Here is a 21,345-nt window from a genome sequence, read left to right on the forward strand (position 1 = left end):
ATGAGAAGTTCAGGCCACATGGTAATTTGGTGGCCCATTGTCAAATGTTCAGTTTCCACAAAGGCCTAACAGCAGGCCAAAAGATTTCCTTCAAAGGGAGAAGAGTTGTCTGCAGATGATGGTAGAGCCTTGTTCCAAAATCCCAAAGGTCTCTTCACCTATATGGAGATGTCAAAGGCTCCAAACAATGTCTCTCTCTGCCACTGCCACCTCAAGTACCATAGGGTCTGCTGGATCATATGGTCCAAGTGATAGAGCCTTCTCCTCTTCCAGGCCCCACACAAAGGCAGCAACTTTCTGAGGCACTTGGTATATGGGCTGAAGTAACACACCCAAGTGTCTTCAGGATCCAGATAGGCCCACTAAATGTCATGCTTCTTTTTTGATGGTGGGAGAAGCCAGGTGCAGTAACTTATCCTTCACCTTAGGAGGAATGTCTCTGCATGCCTTACACTACTGGACTTCTAAGAATTTCAGAGGTGAAAGGTCCTTGAATTTTGGCTGGATTTATTTCCCATCCTCTGACACACATATGCTACCAATGAGTTCAAAGTGGTTGCTACCTCCTGCTCACTTGGCCCAATAATTGGAATGTTGCCAATATAGTGCGCCAGTGTGACATTTTTGGAAGAGACAGGCAATCAAGATCCCTTCTAACTAAGTTAAGACACAGGGCAGCAGAGTTATTACATTCCTGAGTTAAACTGTAAAGGTATACTGCTGGTCTTGCCAACTGAAAGCAAATTGCTTCTGGTTGTCCTCATGGACAGGTACCAAGGAAAATGCATTAATAGGTGTCTTATCGGGGAATCTGGCTATCCTTTGATTCAAGACGTTCTGGATCTGCAAAGTAGCTCAAGTCTGGAAACGGATTCACTGGCCTGTTGAAGGAAGGTCACTTGTTCGTTCCGGCTGGCCAGAACTGAAATAATCACACAGAAACCATATTATTTAAATTGCTGCTTGGCCCATTAGCTCTAGCTTCTTATTTGCTAACTCTAGCATCTTAATTTAACCCATTTCTAGTAATCTGTGTCATACCTCAAGATCATGGCCTACCAGCAAAGTTTCAGTGTGTCTGTCTCCACAGAGGCTCATGGCTTCTCTATTGACTCCTCCTTCTTTCTCCCAGCATTCTGTTTAGTTTTCCCCACCTACCTAACTTCTGCCCTGCTATAGGTCCAAAGCTGTTTTTTTTTATTCATTAATGGTAATCACAGCTACAGAGGAAAATCCCACATCACTAACCAGAATTGCCTTTTGCCATGACACAATGTAGCCTTCCTTTTATATGTTTGAGGATTTTTTTGACTTACACAGGTCAAACAGGACTGCAGTAGGTTTCTTATCTGTTTCATGCCTGGAAAGACCATGATTGATTAGCCAGTACCAAAGGTCCATATGAGTAATGCCAGTGTAAAATTCACTGTAAAACTGTGCTGACCATTACAGGTTCAGCCATTATGAACATTGTTTTGTCTATACTGCCCATTATGATAGCTATGGTCACCTGGCAATAGTCTCTGGAGACTCAGTGCTGTGAACTGTTCCAATTAAGCTCATTGCATTTAATTTGTCCAGTTGAGCAGCAGCATCTCCAACCCGAAGGTCTGGCACAAGGAAAGGGTTGACAACAAAACTCTTCAAATGTGCAGATGACCCTCTTACCATTTCAAATGTGTGGGTACCCCTCCCACCATTTTGCATCTTATAGGATTTTGTGAGGGGTGTGTCTTCTGGGCCTTCCCATTGTGGAGGATTAGGTTCCTCACAGTGGACCCACTTTGGCATTGCAGTTTCCCTGAGCCTTAAAATTCCTTCATCAACACTGAGCCAAGGGATATCAGTCATCTCCAACTCCTCTTCAGTAGGCCAGCTTTTGATAAATGCTTCAGCCAACCATTCAAACAAGCTTTTGACGCCTATATTATTTTTAGCTCTGCAAGGTTCCATATTAAACCTAGAATCTCCACTCAGTGGGCCCCTACCAATAAACTCAGCTGCATCCAGTTTCATGTACCTTCTACCATTATCCCACACCTTTAAGATCCATATCCACACATATTCCCCAGATTTCTGCTTGAATGAATTAGCAAAATCCTTAAGCTCCTTAGTAGTGTGGCACATTTTTTCATGGACTATACTTTCTACATCTGCTCTAGGAGTCTGCTTTGTCTTGAGTCTGGTTATAGGACTAGAGGCAACTATTGGTAGGCCTTGAGGGACATCAGTATTGTCTTGCTTGGCATTTCTTTCAGAGAAAGTCACTGCTGGTGAAAGGGTAGGATTGAGAGTACTCCTCCTTCAGGTGAAATAAACTCTTGAGAACCTTGAAGTTCTCAGCTTCAGTAGGCTCCCCCCCACATCCCTACCCCAAGACATAGGATCCCATTCTTTACCAATTGACGTCCTTACTTTCTATGCTGACCCCCTGAGACTGAGCCTTGAATTCAGGCTCTAATTCAGGCAACCTTGTAATAAGAGATTCAGTTTGCCCACAACTTGAGCTCTGTGGCTACCGGCGGGAAGATTCTCTTCCAGGGCACACTTAGAAATGTTTAGACTGTTTATTCACATTGTCCTTCACTGTATTCTGAAATTGGTTAATTGTTATCATGGAGCTCATTCCTGTCCTCTTATCAGTTTATCCAGGGATGCAAAGAGAAACTGGCCAGCAGCATCATTTCTTATTTTTCCCCAAACCGTCCAAAGTTTCATACATAGGGTCACCAAATCCTTTGATACTCACAATTGTTTAATCTAGATAGTCAGGGGCATTTATATTTTTAAGTTTGTAATACAGTTCATACTATGGGCTTTCAGTACTTTCTGAGATCCCAGGAGATGGCATGCCTGTGGAGAGGCTTCAGAACCTGAAGGGGCTGGTGAATTATAAAACCTCTTCTAGATACTTAAAAGATTCATCCTTCTACTTCTGTTTTGTAGAACCACTCTGGCACCAAAATCTGTATTAGTCAGGGTTCTCTAGAGTCATAGAATTCATGGAAAGAATCTGTCTGTCTGTCTGTCTATCTATCTATCTATCTATCTATCTACCTACCTACCTATCTATCATCTATTTGTTTATCATCTATATATCAATCTATCTATCTGCACATAAAGGGACTTTATTGGGATGACTTACTGACTACAATCTAACTAATTCAACAAGGGCTAGTTGTGAACGGAAAGTCCAAAATCTAGTAGTTTCACAGTCCTATGAGGCTGGCTGTCTCAGCTGCTCCTCTGTATATGCTAGAACCTCAAACAAGAAGGTTCCAGTGCCACTGAAGGAATGGATGTGCTGGCAAGGCAAGGGCAAGCAGGAAGAGAAGAATGAATGATCTCTTCCTTCTTCCATTGTCCTTATATAGGCTTCCAACAGAAGCTGTGGCCCAGATTAAAGATGTATCTTGGCCTCAAGATCTGGATTAAATGTGTGTGTCATTCTGGCTCAAAATCCTGATCAAAGACATATTGTCTTCCTATCTCAAGGTTTGAATCACAGATGTGTCATCCACTTCTGGACTGTAATTCATCTCAGATATAGTTAAATTGCCAACCAAGAATAGTCATCCTAATCCTTCCATTCCTGTCAATGTTCTGCACCCACCAGCATCTTTGTAGTTTGCAGATCTTGGTAAACAAAACAAAATTTTAAATGAACTTGATAATTAGTGTTCTGAGGACAAGGAACTGGATGGATTTGGGAAGTGAGAGGAAGCAGAGAAGCTGTATGGACTCCTAGGTTTGAGGTGTATGAAGCGTGTTTTCTAAAATGGAAATGTCAAAGAAAGAGAAAGGCACAGTAGGAAAATGGCTACAGTTTAAAGGGATGAGCTTGAGGTGCATCTAGGGGGCCCCAGAGGAGACATCGCTGAGCATTAGGACATGTAGGGGTGCAGAGGAGAGATGAGGCACCCTGAAGCAGAGGACACAAAGGGAAACCTGCAGCTGGAGAGTGACACTGATTATATGGATAGATTGTGGCCAAGGATGGAAATCTAAGGAACTCCAACCTTTGTGTCTGGAGGAGGAAGAGAAGGACGCAGGAAGGAAAGTGGTCCAGTAGTTTAGGTGATAGAGCAAAACCACCAAGACTGATGCCTCAGGTCAGGCTTCTCCTAAAGTGGTCCAGTAGTTTAGGTGATAGAGCGAAACCACCAAGACTGATGCCTCAGGTCAGGCTTCTCCTAAAGGCGGAGATGGAGGAGGGCACAGAATAGTTGACCTTCTCACCTTGCCTACCTCCTTTCTTCCCATCACTCATTCAGTGGTGGACCAGTCCTCAGGTCAGTCTCATGTTTGTCCCTCAGTCACAAAAAGAAAAGTTTTCCAAGCATCACATGGACTACATGGGAGATTTTTCTTTCACACCATCCCTCCTCCTTTTCCTCCCTCTCTTCTTTCTTTATTTTCTTTTTTATGAGATAGGATCTCATGTAGGCTCAAATGACCTTAAACTTACTATGTAGTCAAGGATGGCCTTGAACTCCTGATCTTCCTGTCTCAACTTTCCAGTGCCTAGATTCCTAGAATGCTCCACCATGTCTGATGTGGGAGTTTTCTATGTGGGCATAGAGTTACCACCCAGTTCTCCAACTGTCACCACTCTTTCTGAAGGTGGCACCAGTTACCCATGTGCTCCTGGACACAAGAACTCAGACACTTTCTGGTTCCTGTGTCAACAATGACCATAGAAAGCCCCACCAGCTTCCCAAGGGAGGTTGTGAGGTGCCAGTTTGAATAGTTATCTGGGTGACAGTGAACTGTAACCTGTCAATCATGAATGATAGGGGTTGCTATTTATGGGGCTTCACCCATAGGAGGAGAGTGCTGCAGAGAACTTATAGATCATTTTAGACCATCTCAGTTATGTGCTTTTGGTACAGAGGTTTCAACTTGTCTTCAAACTCATGATTTTTTTTTGCCTTAATCTCCTGAGTGGGTGTCTTAATCCATGCACTCCACTTAAAATATCTAAGTTTCCTTGCTATCGAGGCAGTGCCTAACACTGAGCCTTAGTGTTGGTGTTGTGCCAGTCTTCTCACACAGCAGTGGTTCAGTCATAAACCACTTAAACACCTGAGCACACATATATTTGTGTACCATACGGTGGATATGCATTGCTCTCTTCAGCATTGCTCTATACAGCCTATTGGTTTTAATAAACAAACCTTAATTTGCAGTAACCAGGTACAAATACTATCAAAATTGAACTTCTCTAGATGAAAACTGAATTTGTGCCAGGGGCCATCCCTGGTGGTAGACAGGTCCCAGCAGAGGTTGTTAGGGGTTGGCAAGGGAAGAAGGTAAGCCAGGCCACGGTGGTCAGGAGAATCTTGCAGTCTGACTGACTCTCAGTCAAAGTGTTTCTTTGTTTATACAGAATTTAGTAATCAGGCATATATTCATGTTGTTCCAAGACATAGAGCATATCGTATTTGTTTTGGGACATGTATTTTAGTTCCTTTTACTCATCTTTTAGTCATTATTCATAAATGATGACAGAACAGAGTTATCATTTCCATTCATTATCTCTCGTGATTTGACATCATTAAAAACAATTATTTTTACTCATAAACCATATAACTCAATTTTTCAGAATCTAGAGGCATCCCAAGAAAAGTCTTCAGGCCAAAGTTGCTGCAGTTATTATTCAAATTCTGATATAATACAATGTTTATATTTTATAGTTCTATATTTGTCTATATATCTAATCCTGGCATTCTATTGTTCCTTGGTCACACTACACCACAGCGACGCTATACATGCTAATTTTTCTAAGAAAAGAGATCCTGACATCTCATTCTTTTTATCATCACTTTAGTCCATACTTTGACAATCAGTATAACTTCAGATAATCTAACTTTGTTGCTGTATATGCCACGTAATTGTTTGAGTGTACAGTGGGAAGAGGCTTGCAATCTGATCTGTGGCCAACTCCTCTAGCCTACCGAATTTTGTTGACCTTTTTAAGGTTGCTTTGTTTTGATTATCTTGGTCCCAAGGAACTACAGGGACAGATGCTTCAACGATATCTCATAGCCTGATAAAGAGACCTCTGGTTTTTTCTGTATGTCACAACCTCAAGGAAGACCTTGGGGGTAGATAAGGATATCTCCCTAAAAGCAGAAGGGGTAGTATGTTCAAGACTTTCCTGGGGAAGTTCAGAAGCAGTACTCCTGGAAGAAGACATAAATGATTCATAAAATATTTTCCATCAATCCAATATTCCCAATATGTGTTGTCTGAGGTTTTCTGTCCTGTCCGGTTCCTGCAGTTGTTAAGTCCCAAAGAAATCACACAGAGGTCTACATTAGTTATAAACTGATTGACCCATTTACTCAGACTTCTTACTTACTTATTTTTATAACTTATATTAGCCCATTATTCATGTCTATGTAGGCCATGTGGCTCGGTGTCTTATTCAGCGAGGCAGTCACATCTTGCTTCTTCTGTGATTATGTCACAACTGGAGACGAAGACTTCCTTCTTCCCAGAATTCTCCTGTTCTCATTGACCCCACCTGTACTTCCTGTCTGGTTGTCCCACCCATACTTTCTGCCTGGATACTGGCCAATCAGTGTTTATTTAAAATATAATTGACAGAATACAGACCATTGTCCCACACCAAATATGTACAAATATTAAAAGCCCTCCAAATACACAACAGGTGGAGATAAAAATCAAAGGTGGCATGGTGGCCATTATGTGGCTCAGCTTTCCTTTTGTTTTTCCCATCAGTTGTGACTGTGCCAAATTTGACTAAAGACCCTCTGTTTTAGGCCTGGCAAGGTCAATTTCCATTGATTTGGGAAGGTTTTTCTCTTTAATATGACAGAGCTCTCTTTTGTGTTTCAAGAAAATGATGGCAGAGTTTTGGTCTCTGTCTCAGTTTCCTTTCCTGTGGCTATGATAAAATACCCTGGCAGAGGCAGCTTACAGGAGGATGGGCTTAACAGACTCATAGTTCTAGGCTCCAGGCCATCCTTGCAGGGGAGTCGAGGTGGGAGAAACATAAAAACAACTGGTCCCCATCACATCCACCACCAGGAGCACAGAGCAATGAGTTAATGTATGAATGTTTATGATCACTGCGCTATCTCCACGCACACACTCCAGGAATACATGGTGGACAGGTCTAACTGTAATTAATATAATCTCTATTAGACATTCCCAGAGGTTCACAAATAAAACCATTCTAGTCTCCACCCTGGGTGGTTGCCATGACTACAGTCCTTGGATTTTAGAGATGGTGACTCCATGCCTTACATGTACATTTTCTGGGATCATGTGGAATCTTCTACAAGATTCCAATAGCCATAGAGTCCTTTGCTTTGTACCCACTTGGCTGGTCATCTGTACTCATATCCTGACTTCTTAGAGTCCCCACCACAGGCTCAGGGCTCTCTAGGCACAGAACCCACTGTCTAAAACACTCCTCTGCAGACCCTTTCTTCAATTCATTGCCTGCTCATGGCTCAATTACAGGATGTGCTATTCTCTTAGTTTATTCCATCAAATTGGATTCCCAATACATCTCCCTTTGATGAGTTAATGCCATTTCTGTATGGAAAAATGGACGTAATATTTTATCTCAGAAACTCATTTTTTGTATATGGTTAAAAAAAACTTTGTCAGATTATAGAAAATCTTGTTTCATTGCTTGTCTTTCTGTGTCAGGATCTTTGGTTCCCCAAGGAAGATTGTTTTGGGATTGGTCATGGCTCCCTTCCCTCAAACTTCAAGTCTTGTTCTGCAATTTACATTCCAAGCTGTTCCTTAGTGTCCCAGGAAGAAGTATCCATGCCCTTGCAGGTTCATACAATGGCTACACGTTGAGGATTGCCACAGTAGTGGCTCTGTGGGTCTCATCTCTCAGTGATGTAAATGTTCTACTTTCTCCATGCAGAATTCAGATGAATGTGAAGTGTGCCGGGATGGAGGAATGCTCTTCTGCTGTGACACTTGCCCCAGAGCCTTCCACGAGGAGTGTCACATCCCTGCAGTGGAGGTTGAGATGTGAGTGAGATGTGGTCCCTTTTCTGTCTCCTCCTAGACAGCCTTTCCTTGTCACACACATTACCCTTGTAGATTGTGAACTTATGCCTCAATGTGGGGGGTGAGCAAGAGCTCTTACTAACAGACACCAAACAGGAAGATGCAGAGAGCTGTTTCTAGATGCTGTCAGCAAGAGGTTGATGTTCTCTGTGTTAGGCGAGGCATCTCCTCTGATAAAAAGGCTGGACCCTTTGTCCTCACACTAACTACTACTACCTTTTCCTCAAAGTTATTCACCAGAGCCCCTCGTGCAAAGGACTGAGAGTAGCACATGCCAAGTTCTTTTGTTTTGTACTTATTCATGAAAGAGGGAAACATGACCACCACCCACATTTACCCAGGTTGTAATGGATCAATCAAGGTCTAAAGTTCCCAGAATTTGTGGAAGATCGTTTTCTGTGTACAGACCTAATTGCCTGGCCTCTCTGTTCCCAGAAACCAGAAATATGGTTCCTACCACTTACCATAAATCCCACTTTTTAAGGACTGGCTCCTACCACAACTCTGATGGGAGTACTGGCAGCTTAAGATCCTACAAGGGGTCCCTCAGAGCCTGGGGACCTCTCCCCAGATGACACCACCAGCCATTCTGAAAGCACAGTGGCAGGCATAGAACAATGACTGTTTTCAGGTCTTTTTCCCTGCTCACTTCATGCCCAACTTTTCAGGACACCATGGAGTTGCATCTTCTGCAGGATGCAGTCCTTAGGAAGCAAACAGACTCATCTGGAATCTGAGGTCCTGCAGAGGCAGATGGTGCCCCAGGAGCAGCTGGTGAGTCCCTGTGAATCCCACACTTGCTCCTTTCCCATGGAAGAGCACAGACAGACTTGGGGACAGAACAGCAGCAGTGGAACCTGCTCCTCCAAGCCACACTCCATCATGCTGCTGTCACCGCACAACCCATTGGCAGAAGAACTAACTCAGCCTTTATAAGTCTGTAACCAAGAGACACTCATGTTGGGGCACATTCCAGATAGGTCTGAGTGCCTTCCTCCTGGGTATGTGTATGGATTCTGCCTTAATAAATCACTTTGATTGAGTCTCCTTTTCTTGTAGAAGTGTGAGTTTGTCCTCTTGAGAATCTACTGCTGTTCTGAGAGTTCCTTTTTTGCCAAGATGCCATATTATTGTTATGTAAGTAATGGTGGTGAGTCTTCCATCACTGGGTACTATGATGTTACATGAATGTGAGGGCCATTTGCGGAATTGGGATCATAATCTCCCAGTACCACAGACTCTGTTGTTTCTGTGGACTTTCTGGGGCCCTCTGGAAGGTAATGCTGAGCCATATCTGTCACTCTCTCGTTGTTATTTCTGTCACCAGTTTAGAGAGACGTCTGTGGGCATAACGGAACCTATGTGGTTGGACTTGATCAAGAAAAAGCTTAAAGGGAGAGATTACTCCCACGTGAAAGAGTTTGTGCAAGACGTTAGGCTCTTCTTCCAGAACCACAAGGTCACGTTCAAGGTCAGCATCCCTTTCTGTCTGCATCTCATTTTCTTTCCTCTGGGTTGGTTACTCTTTCCTTAATTTCTGGTACCTGTAATAAGGTTGCATAAGCAAGAAGTCTGAGAGTGCCAGACACAGTGGGGCATGCCTGTGATTCCAGCCTTCAAAGGCTGAGGCAGGAGGATTGTCTTGTGTTCAAAGCCTGACTTGTCTACAGTATGAGACCCTATCTCAAAGGAAAAAAATGTCCGGAAGTGAACAATATTTTTTTTGATTTAATATGTAGACTGTTTTCACTAATGGAAAGGTCGCCAGCACAACAGAGCTCTTTTCCTTCCCAGTCTATAAGGATAGAGGACCAGAAAGAGGACAATGAAGCTGCATGTCCTCCGACAAGGGCACTTATTTCTATTAATTGATTGATCTTTTTAAAAAATATATGCTCTTCCTTTTTTTGTTTGTTTGAAAATATATGTATTTTAAAATACACGTTGCCAGACTTTTTTGGCCCACCAGCTCCCAAATAATGACTTGGAGACTTATTCCTAGTTTTGAAAGCTTGACATTAACTTAGTTTTTTTTCCCCCACTTGCTCTTAAGGCTTAAATTATTAAAGATTAAATTAGTAATTTATGCTCTGTCATACAGTTCACTACCTCTCCCCAGCAATGTGAATCTGACTTCCTCTGCATCTGGCTGGAGGATCCCTCGTCCTTCTCATTCCCATCTCTTCCTAGAAGTCCCACCTATCCTCTCCTGACTAGGGATTGGCCATCCAGCTCTTCATTAAACCAATCAGAAGGCACCTTAAGTAGCTGAAGTAATTCAGAGACACATCTTCAGAGTGTAAAAAAAGATTATTCCACAACACTAGGTGTGATGGCACAAGATTTTAATCTCTCTCTCTCTCTCTCTCTCTCTCTCTCTCTCTGTCTGTCTGTCTCTCTCTGTCTCTGTCTCTGTCTCTGTCTCTGTCTCTGTCTCTCTCTCTCTCTCTCTCTCTGTGTGTGTGTGTATGTGTGTGCATGCACATGTGCGTATATGCATTTGACAGAAATGCCACAGTGTATGTGCATGTGAGTGTAGTTACCTGTGGAGGTCAAAGACCTCAAATCCCCCAAAGCTAATGTTATAGCAGCCTGCATGATCACCAAACCTAGTTGTCTTAGTTAAGGTTTCCATCATTGTGAATAGACACTATGAGCATGCAATTTTTATAAAAAGAAAACTTATTTGGAGCTAGCTTACAGTTGCAGAGGTTTAGTCCATTAACATCATGGTGTATGATGTGCAGGCAGACATGGTGTTGGAGAAGGTGCTGAGAGTTTTACATGTTGATCCACAGCAGCAGAAGGAATCTGTGTCTAACTGGGCGTAGCTTGAACACAGGAGACCTCAAAGCAGGCCCACAGTGACACACTTTCTCCAACAAGGCCACACCTCCTCCAATAAAGCCACAACTTCCAATAGTGCCACTCCCTGTGGTGACCATTTTTTGGAAACCTTCACACTAGTGTAAATATATATGTGTGTACGTTATGGACATGTGTGATGTGTATGTATACATGGGTATGTGTATGTTCATGTGTAAATGCAGATGCCTGTGTGTCATACTACACATGAGGATCAAGTTAGAGGGCAACTGTGGGAGCTTTTCATATATCACCTTGTTGACATAAGGCAATCCATTTGTCACCACTGTGGAGTGCTGGAATTACAGATGTGTGTTACCGCATAAAGCTTTCCATGGGTTTGGGGGATCTGAACTCAGGTTCTCACACTTATGTGGTGAGCATTGACACACTGAATCAACTCCCCAATCTGAAAATTTTCTGTTGTTACTTTATATAAACATGATTCTCAGAAATAGCAAAGTCTGAGTTACCTTACACGTGACTGGACCACGAAGTTAACAGATTCCATCAGAGTGTAGACGTGCTGAGGAGATGGTTCTCTCACTGATAATGAGCATCATCATTCTTGCCCGTGTTGTTTTCTAGGACCGTAACTTTGGCCAAATGGGACTTAGACTGGAGTCTGAGTTTGAGAAGAATTTCAAGGAAGTGTTTGCTATTCAGGATACAAATGAAAACAGTTGACTGATGTCACAGATGCTGCTGGTGTCCTGGCACCATGTCCTTTTCCAGCCAGGTCTTCCCATCTGCAGCACTGAGCATTCTTTACTGATACCATCATCTTCAAGGGATTTTCTGGGTCACATGGGGACAGCTGCAACCGGGAGTCACACCTCCAGGTCTTGTGGTCCATCCCCCTGCCTCCAGTGGAAACAAAGGGTGTGATAGATTGCTGTTCTTTGCTCCCCAAGGGTCTAGGTTAGAGGCTGTCTCCAGATGGCCTGGCCCTGCTTCCCCTGTGACACATATGTTCCTGACAGCACTTCATAGTTAACCATAATCCTCCAAGATGTCAATTCATGTGGTGAGACACTCCTGTAGTCCCAGCCCTTGGAATGCGGAGGCAGGAGGATAGCTGCAAATGTGATGCCAGCCTGGGCTACATGATGAGTTTCAGTGACTCTGGTAATAAAGCAAGGTCCTAGCTCAAGAGCAAACAAACAATTCACCAAATAAAATTTTAAAAAGGACTTATATAGTGGTATATTATTTGTGTTTTAATAAATAAAGCTTGCCTGAAGATCAGTGCAAAGCAGCCACACTAATCAGTTAGTCATACAGGCCAGGCAGTGGTTGCAAACATCTTTGATCCCAGCAGTCACAATAGTTAGCCATAGACACTGGGCGGTGGTGCACGCCTTTAATGCCAGCAACAGAGAGGAATATAAGTTGGAAGGAGACAGGTTTCAGTCTCAGCCTCTGTCTGAGGATACGTGGAGGCAGGGTTGTCCATTTCAGTCTGAGGTAGAGGTAAGAGCCAGTGGTTGGCTGCTTGGCTTTTCTGACCCTCAGGTTGAACCCCAATATCTGTCTCTGGGTTTTTATTATTCTTGCTACATCTGGTGCCAGCACTTGGCATACAAATTCACAATAAAGCCGTTTGCCTGTAGCATTGCAGTCACTGGCAAAGGCCAGAGCTACAAGCAGCCAGAGTCACTGCCCTACCAGCTAGGTTTTTCTCTTTTCCTTTCCTGGAGGGCTCTCCCTGAACTCCCTTCTTGGGCTGCTACCAAACTAGGTGGCTGCCTTAAAATCCGGTCAGGCTTTTACTGTTCTACACAGCAGCAATCAGCCTCACATCTTCAGCAACATCATCAGCAGTTTTGGTAAGACAATTGGGAATTCTTAAAGAGAGGAATTAGTTAAAAGAGAGAGTTTTTTTTAACACATTAAAAAGTGAGAAACACCATTACATTGGAGGGATTTGAGTCTCTGTATGATAATATGCTAGGCAGTTTGAAAATGGAATGGTAAAATGAGAGACCATCTAATTTAGATGGGATTCATGTAATATCAATTATAAACATTATCAGATTTATCATTTTGCCTTATCACTAAAAAGTTGGTTAATCTGAATGCTAAGATACAGACCTTAGAAAAACTTAATAAAACAGGCCACAGAGATATTCAAATCAAGACAGAGGAATTTAATGAAGAACTATTTTCAGCATTGCATTGTAAGAATAGAGAGGAACAGCCTAATGTTTTCAAACAACCAACCTTAATATAACCTCACAGAGGTTCTGTTACAGCTAGCTGGACTCCTGTACCAATGTTAGATTTAAGGAGATTCAAGGAAGCAATAGTCTCAAATGGCATGCACTCACCTTTTGTGAAGTAAATGTTAACCTCATGGTCAGTTTGCAATAGAATTATCACTAATGCCTGGATAGAGTTGGTTAAAGCTGTTTTAGAGCCTGTTTCACAGTTACAATGAAGTACCTGGTTCAGAAAAGAGGCTAAGACTATTGAACAACAGAGAAAAACTAGAGGTATGGAAAACCCCTAAGATCAGATACCTGGAGAAGGAGATGGTGCTACTATAGAAAGGCAATCTCTATATGATGTTCACACCCTGATTTTATGCCGTACAGCTTTAAATGCTTGGGGTGGAATTGACGAAAGAGAAAAAAAGATTAAATTGTTTACTAAAGTCATACAGGGTTCAAAAGAAACTTTCAGAGATTTGTTTGTTACAAAGATTGACATCAAAAATAAATAGAATGGTACCAAATTTAGAAGTTAGACAAGTAATAATTGAACCTCTGGCTTTTGAAAATGCTAATTCTCTATGCGAAAGGATAATTAGGCTGCTAAAGGCAAGGTCAGCACCTTTGGAGGAATGGTTTCAAGATACAATTAATATTGTGTCCCATGACCATGATGATGCATGGTAGGAGGGAGGTGATCTCCAGAGGTTTGAGGAAAACTTGAAATGTCAAATGTTATAATTGTAGCAAACAAGGTTCCCTTAAATAGGATTGTAGACAGGATGTTACTAGAAACAATGTTTTTTCTGAGCTTAAGCACAATCCATCCAGAATGCCCCTGCCTTCTGGTTTATGTAGAAGGTGTGGCAATTGGAGTAATGAACGTAGGTCAACAAGGGATAGTCAAGGTAATCCTTTGCCATTGGGGAAATCCATGAGGGGCCTCTAGCTGGCCCCTATGTCAAAGTGGGTTCAATCATTTCCTGCTATCATAGTGGATTTTAAATTGCTTTCCAGAGCAATTTAAAACCCTAATGTTTATTGTAAGAAACCATACTGCTATAGAAGAGAGAAGAAAAAATTCAGGGGAAACCAGGAAATGAGTATTTTGGCAAACTTTCATAAAGAAAAAAATGACCACAATTAAAATTACAAATAAATGACATTGTCATTGAAGGTCTGTACACAGGTACAAATGTAATAATAATTTCATCAGGATCTTGTCATCCAAATTGGCCTCTTCACGAAGTAAATGTTCAGTTTTTAGGGATCAAGACTTATCTCAGGTAAAGCAGAGCACAAGATAGGTTGAATGTATAGGGACAAAAAGACAGAGGAGAATATTAAAACAGTATGTGGCTAACATAGCAATGAATTTGCAGGGATGTGATTTGCTACAGCAATGGAATGCTCGGATTAATAGTCCTCCAATCTTAGAAACAAACCATAAATTAACATATGTTTCTGTGAATATATTACAAGATATTATAAAGAACAGTCACTGACTACTAAGGTTGTACAAAATCAGGCCACAACCAGCTGCTAATCTTCTAAAGGCACCAACAGCTCTACCTTTAAAATGGTTTTCAGAGCATTATGCAGACATTAAAGTGACCACAGTTGCCAGCCCAGAATATTATACCCAGCAAAATTTTCAATCACCATAAAAGGACAAAACAAGATATTCCATGACAGAATCAGAATTAACTGATACCTATCCACAAACCTAGCCATACACAAAGTACTACAAGTAAAACTCTAACCCAAGGAAATTGGCCACATCAACAAAACACAGACAATAGATCTTCTCACAGCAACAAATCATAAAGAAGGGGAAAATACACAAAATAACATCACCAACAATGAAAACTAAAATAATAAGAGATAGCTATCACTCATCATTAATATCTCTTAATATAAATGGACTCAATTCACCTATAAAGAGACACAAGCTAACAGATTGGATATGAAGACAGAATCCATCCTTCTTCTGCATACAAGAAACGCACCTCAACTTCAAAGACAGATATTGTTTCAGAGTAAAGGGTTGGGGAAAAAATTTTCCAATCAAATGGACCAAAGAAACAAGTGGATGTAGCTATCCTAATATCTAACAAAATAGGCTTCAAACTAAAATCAATCAAAAGACACAACGAAGGACATTTCATATTAGTCACAGGAAAAATCCTTCAAGAGGAAATCTCAATACTGAACATCTATGCCCCGAATACAAGGGCACCCTCATATGTAAAAGAAATACTTCTAAAACTTAAATAAAACATTAAACCTCATACACTAATAGTGGGAGACCTTAAAACTCCATTCTCACCACTAGACAAGTCTGTCAGACAAAAAATGAACAGAGAAATAAGGGAACTAACAGATGTTATGACTCAAACGGATTTAACAGACATTGATAGAACATTTCATCCAAACATAAAATAATATACTTTCCTTTCAGCACCTCATTGAACCTTCTTAAAAGTTGACCACATACTAGGTAACAAAGCAAACCTCAACAGATACAAAAAATTTGAAATAACCCCATGTATCTTATTGGATCACCATGGCTTAAAACTAGAATTCAACAGTAACACTAATTTTAGAAAGCCCACAAACACCTGGAAATTAAACAATGCTCACCTAAATCATCAATGGGTCAAGGAAGAAATAAAGGAAGAAATTTAAGACTTCCTAAAATTCAATGAAAATGACCACACAGAATAGCCAAATTTATGTGACACAATGAAAGCAGTGTTAAGAGGAAAGTTCAAAGCACTAAAAGTCTACATAAAGAAGCTGAGAAAATCCCACATTAGTAAATTAAGAGAACATTTGAAAACTTTAGAACAAAAAGCAAACTCACTCAGGAGAACTAGATGGCAGTAAATAAACAAATTGAGAGCTGAAATCAACAAAATAAAAACATAGGAAACAATACAAAGAATCAATGAGACAAAGAGTTGGTTCTTTGAGAAAATCAATAAAATAGACAAGCTTTTATCCAAACTAACCAAAAAGCAGAGAAGAGAGAGAGAATATCCAAATTAACAAAATAAGAAATGAAAAGGCAGACATACCAACAGACATGGGGGAAATCCAGAGAATCATTAGGCATATTTCAAAAACCTGTACTCTATAAAATTGGAAATCTTAAAGGAAATGGACAACTTTTTGGATAAATATCACTTACCAAAATTAAGTCAAGAACAGATAAGCAAACTAAATAGACCTATAACTGCTAAAGAAATAGAAACAGACTTCAACAGTCTCCCAACCAAAAAAAACCCCAGAAACAGATGGTTTCAGCTCAGAATTCTACAAGATTTTCAAAGAACTAATAGCAATACTCCTCAAATTGTTCCACACAATAGAAACAGAAGGTACATTGTCAAATTCTTTTTATGAGACCACAATTACCCTGATACCCAAACCACATACAGACATTACAAAGAAAGACAGTTACAGACCAATCTCTCTCATGAACATTGATGCAAAAATACTTCATAAAATACTGGCAAACCGAATCCTAGAACACATCAAAAAATCATCCACCATGATCAAGTCGGCTTTATCCCAAAGATGCAGGGCTGGTTCAACATATGAAAATCTATCAATGTAATCCATCATATAAATAAACTGAAAGAAAAAAATGATATCGTTTCATCAGATGCTGAAAAAGCATTTGACAAAATCCAATACCACTTCATGATAAATGTCTAGGAGAGATCAGGGATAAAAGGAACATATCTAAATATAATAAAAGCAATATACACCAAGCCAACAGTCAACATCAAATTAAATGGAGAGAAACTCAAAGCGATTCCACTAAAATCAGGAACAAGACAAGACTGTCAACTCTCTCCATATCTCTTCAACATAGTGCTTGAAGTTCTAGCAATAGCAATAAGATAATAAAATGACATCAAGGGGATTCAAATAGGAAAGGAAGAAGTAAAACTTTTATTATTTGCAAATGATATGATAGTGTACATAAATGACCCAAAAATTGTACCAGAAAACACCTACAGATGATAAATATCTTCAGTAATGTGGCGGGATACAAGATAAGCTAAAAAAAAAAAATTAGTAACCCTCCTCTGCACAAAGGATAAAGAAGCTGAGAGAGAAATCAGAAAAACATCACTTTTCACAATAGCTACAAATAACATAAAATATATTGGGGTAACACTAACCAAAGAAGTGAAAGATCTATTTGACAAAAACTTTAAGTTTTTAAAGAAGATACTAGAAAATAGAAAGATCTCCCATGTTCTTGTATAGGTAGGATCAACATAGTAAAATTGGCAATTCTACCAAAAGTAATCTATAGGCTCAATGTAAGCCCCATCACAATTCTTCACAGACTTTAAAAGGACAATAATTAACTTCATACAGGAAAAAAGCTCGGATAGTCAAACAAGCCTGTGCAATAAAGGAACTTCCAGAGGCATCACCATCCCTGACATCAAGTTTATTACAGAGTTACAGTACTAAAAACAGCTTGGAATCCACTAATGAGTGAGTACATACCATATGCATATTTTTGTGTCTGAGTTTTCTCACTCAGGATAGTGTTTTCCTTTTCTATCCATTTGCATGCAAAATTCAAGATGTCATTGCTTTTTACCACTGAGTAGTACTCTAATGTGTAGATGTGCCACACTTTATCCATTCTTCCATTGAAGGGCATCTAGGTTGTTTCCAGGTTCTGGATATTACAAATAATGCTATTATGAACGTAGTTGAACAAATGCTTTTGTAGTATGATTGGGAATCTCTTGGGTATATTCCCAAAAGTGGTATTGCTCAATCCTGAGGTAGGTTAACTCCCAATATTCTGAAATACTGCCACACTGATTTCCAAAGTGGTTGTACAAGTTTGTATTCCCACCAGCAATGGTTGAGTGTTCCCCTTATTCCACATCCTCTCCAGCATAGACTATCATTTGTGTTTTTGATTTTAGTCATTCTGACAGGTGTAAGATGGCATCCCAAAGTTGTTTGATTTGCATTTCATTGATAGCTAAGGAAGTTGAACATGGCCTTAAGTATCTTTTGGCCATTAGAAATTCTTCTGTTGAGAATTCTCTGTTCAGTTCAGTACCCTATTTTTTAATTGGATTATTTAGAATTCTAATGTCTAGTTTCTTGCGTTCTTTATATATTTTAGAGATCAGACCTTTGTCTGATGTGTGGTTGGTGAAGATCTTCTCCCATTCAGTAGGATGCCTTTTTGTCTTAATGACAGTGTCCTTTGCATTACAGAAGCTTCTCAGTTTCAGGAGGTCCCATTTATTCATTTTTGTTCTTATTGTCTGTGGTAATGAGGTTATACATAGGAAGTGGTCTCCTGCGCCCATGTATTGCAGACTACTTCCCTATTTTTCTTCTGTCAGGTTCAGTGTGGTCAGATTTATATAGAGGTCTTTAATTCATTTGGACTTGAGTATTGTGCATGGTGATAGATATGGATCAATTTTCATTCTTCTACATGTTGACGTCCAGTTAAGCCAGCATCATTTGTTAAAGATACTTTCTTTCTTCCATTGTATAATTTTAGCTTCTTTGTCAAAAATCAGGTGTTCATAGGTTTGTGAATTAATATCCGGATCTTCAATTTGATTCCATTGGTCAGCGTCTCTGTTTTTTTGCCAATACCAAGCTGTTTTCAATACTGTAGCTCTGTAATAAAGTTTGATATCAGGGATGGTAATGCCTCTGGAAGTTCCTTTATTGTATAAGATTGTTTTGGCTATCCTGGGTTTTTGTTTTCCCATATAAAGTTGATTATTGTTCTCTCAAGGTCTGTGAAGAATTTTGTTGGGATTTTTATGGGGATTGCATTGAATCTATAGATTGCTTTTGGTAGAATTGCCCTTTTTTACTATGTTGATCCTCCCAATCCAAGAGCATGGGAGATCTTTCCATTTTCTGGTATCCTCCTCAATTTCTTTCTTCAAAGTCTTAAAGTTCTTGTCAAATAGGTCTTTTACTTCCTTGGTTAGAGTTATCCCAAGATATTTTATGCTATTTGTGGCTATCGTGAAAGGTGAAGTTTCTCTGATTTCCCTCCCTGCTTCTTTATCCTTTGTGTATAGGAGGGCAACTGATTTTTTGGAGTTGATCTTGTACCCTGCCACATTACTAAAGGTGTTTATCAGCTGTAGGAGTTCTTTGGTAGAGTTTTTGGGGTCGCTTATGTACACTATCATATCATCTGCAAATAATGAGAGTTTAACTTCTTCCTTTCCAATTTGAGTCCCCTTGATCCCCTTATGTTGTCGTATTGCTATTGCTAGAACTTCAAGCACTATGTTGAAGAGATATGGAGAGAGTGGACAATCTTTTCTTGTTCCTGATTTTAGTGGAATCGCTTTGAGTTTCTCTCCATTTAATTTGATGTTGGCTGTTGGCTTGGTGTATATTGCTTTTATTATATTTAGATATGTTCCTTGTATCCATCTGAAATTTGTTTAAACTGCCAAGTACTGACCACTTGGAAAAACTGCCTTTCATCTAAACTAAAGGTTCCCAGACAGTCAACAGAATCACTGGAATTGACAGCCTCAGGAATTGATAGCTCAGGTCAAGGTAGGCTTGTCTTCCTATAGATTTCTTAGCTCACAGGATCTTCTGGAGCCTGGCAGGCCCTGTGCTAAACAGCAAAAGACAAATACAACCTTCAGCAACCATGGAGGACCCTGAGGAGTAGCTCTAGGTACCAACCAAGTAAGTGCTCTGTCCTTTTAAAATCATTAATTCAAGTAAAATTTCATCCTTCTCAAAGATCTCTGATGCAGTTTGACAGCTAACAGGTTTTGTCAGTCTAAAAGGACAACCTCACTACACAAATTTCAGTAAAATACAAATACAAGCTATTAAGATGTGTACCTGTAAGTTATAAAGGTGTGAGGACAGATACAAGTCATCAAATTTTTCTCTCATGCTGCCTTTCATAGCCTTAAAAATACTTTTCATTGTGCAAAAATATGTCACAGTCATTCTGGCATAAATATACTACTGTTTATACAACATGTATGTCTAAAACTTCTGTTTTCACAAACCCAAAGAATTCTTGTGAGTTACGGGGAGCTGAATTGAAGGATCCACCTTAAACAAGTCAGATACACTCCCCTCAATTCCCTGGTCCTATTTTTTTCTTATACTTAACTTTGTCCACTATTCTGCCAATGCCTTAAACAGCTGTAAGAGATAACAGATATTTTCATACCACAAACACAGGACAGGAGCAAACAGAACAGCTACCTCAGCATGTGACCAGCACCCAGCTTTCTCAGGTCACCCTCCCCCCAAGACAATGCTCACAAATAAGTAGGAAGCAGTCTTGAGAATCTGTTGCCCCAATTCCTTTAACCTCTTGTACCTAAATTCCCACATTTTATTATAAAAAAGAGATGGGAATATAATGGTGTACTCTGTCCCTTTAAGAGATAAGCCATGCCTGCTCCTACTCCTGTCTGCAGAGGCAAGCTGATCTTAGCTTCCAGTTGAGTTTCTTCTCCCTGCCTCTCTCAGAGGCAGCTTCTGTTTCTCCCTTCTCCCCACTTTTCCTCTTCCTCTTCTCTCTGTTTCTCTTCCTCTCTCTCTCTGTTTCTCTCTCTCCCCCCTGCTCTTCCTCCTTCTCCCTTTTCCATAACCCACTAAATAAATATCCAACCTCTCTCTGCATGGTGTGCCTCTCCCCCTGGGGCTGTGACTCCCTGCCTGGGACTCATTGCTCCTCATGACCCACTGCAGCCACTTGTGAAACTCTGCCATTTCTGCCTGTTACTGGTTGCTCTAGGGACCTGCTGCTCACTGACTGCCACCACATTGGGGACCTGCAGCATGGTCTCTGGACCTGCTGCCTACTGCAGCCACTTGGGGATCCGCAGAATTTCTCTCTCTCTCTCTCTCTCTCTCTCTCTCTCTCTCTCTCTCTCTCTCACACACACACACACACACACACACTTGTTCTCTTTCAAGGGAGACTGGAGTGTAAAAGTAGGGGTTCAGAATAATTTCTGATGGTCTCATATGAAACATTACTTCAAGTCCTATTTCTCTCTCTCTCTCTCTCTCTCTCTCTCTCTCTCTCTCTCTCTCTCTGGGTTTTCAAGACAGTTTCTCTGTGTAACAGTCCTAGCAGTCCTGGAACTCGCTCTTGTAAACCAGGCTAGCCTTGAACTCAGAGGTCTGC

At 40.6% G+C, this 21,345-nt stretch overlaps 1 protein-coding gene across 1 annotated transcript in view; it reads left to right on the forward strand.

Annotated features, from left to right (window-relative positions):
• LOC125416392 (nuclear body protein SP140-like protein) overlaps positions 1-12,122 on the forward strand; it is a 61,851-nt gene extending 49,729 nt beyond the window's left edge. The window contains exons 15-19 of the mRNA XM_087905015.1: positions 7,916-8,025; positions 8,733-8,838; positions 9,124-9,201; positions 9,392-9,535; positions 11,518-12,122. Coding sequence (XP_087761141.1) covers positions 7,916-8,025; positions 8,733-8,838; positions 9,124-9,201; positions 9,392-9,535; positions 11,518-11,616 — 537 coding nt within the window. The 3' untranslated portion in view covers positions 11,617-12,122. The remainder of the gene's footprint in view (positions 1-7,915; positions 8,026-8,732; positions 8,839-9,123; positions 9,202-9,391; positions 9,536-11,517) is intronic.
• The last annotated feature ends 9,223 nt before the right edge of the window (positions 12,123-21,345 follow it).

Source organism: Myodes glareolus, chromosome 1 (genome assembly GCF_982192425.1).
Source record: "Myodes glareolus chromosome 1, mMyoGla1.1, whole genome shotgun sequence".
In the NCBI taxonomy this organism is placed as follows: domain Eukaryota; kingdom Metazoa; phylum Chordata; class Mammalia; order Rodentia; family Cricetidae; genus Myodes; species Myodes glareolus.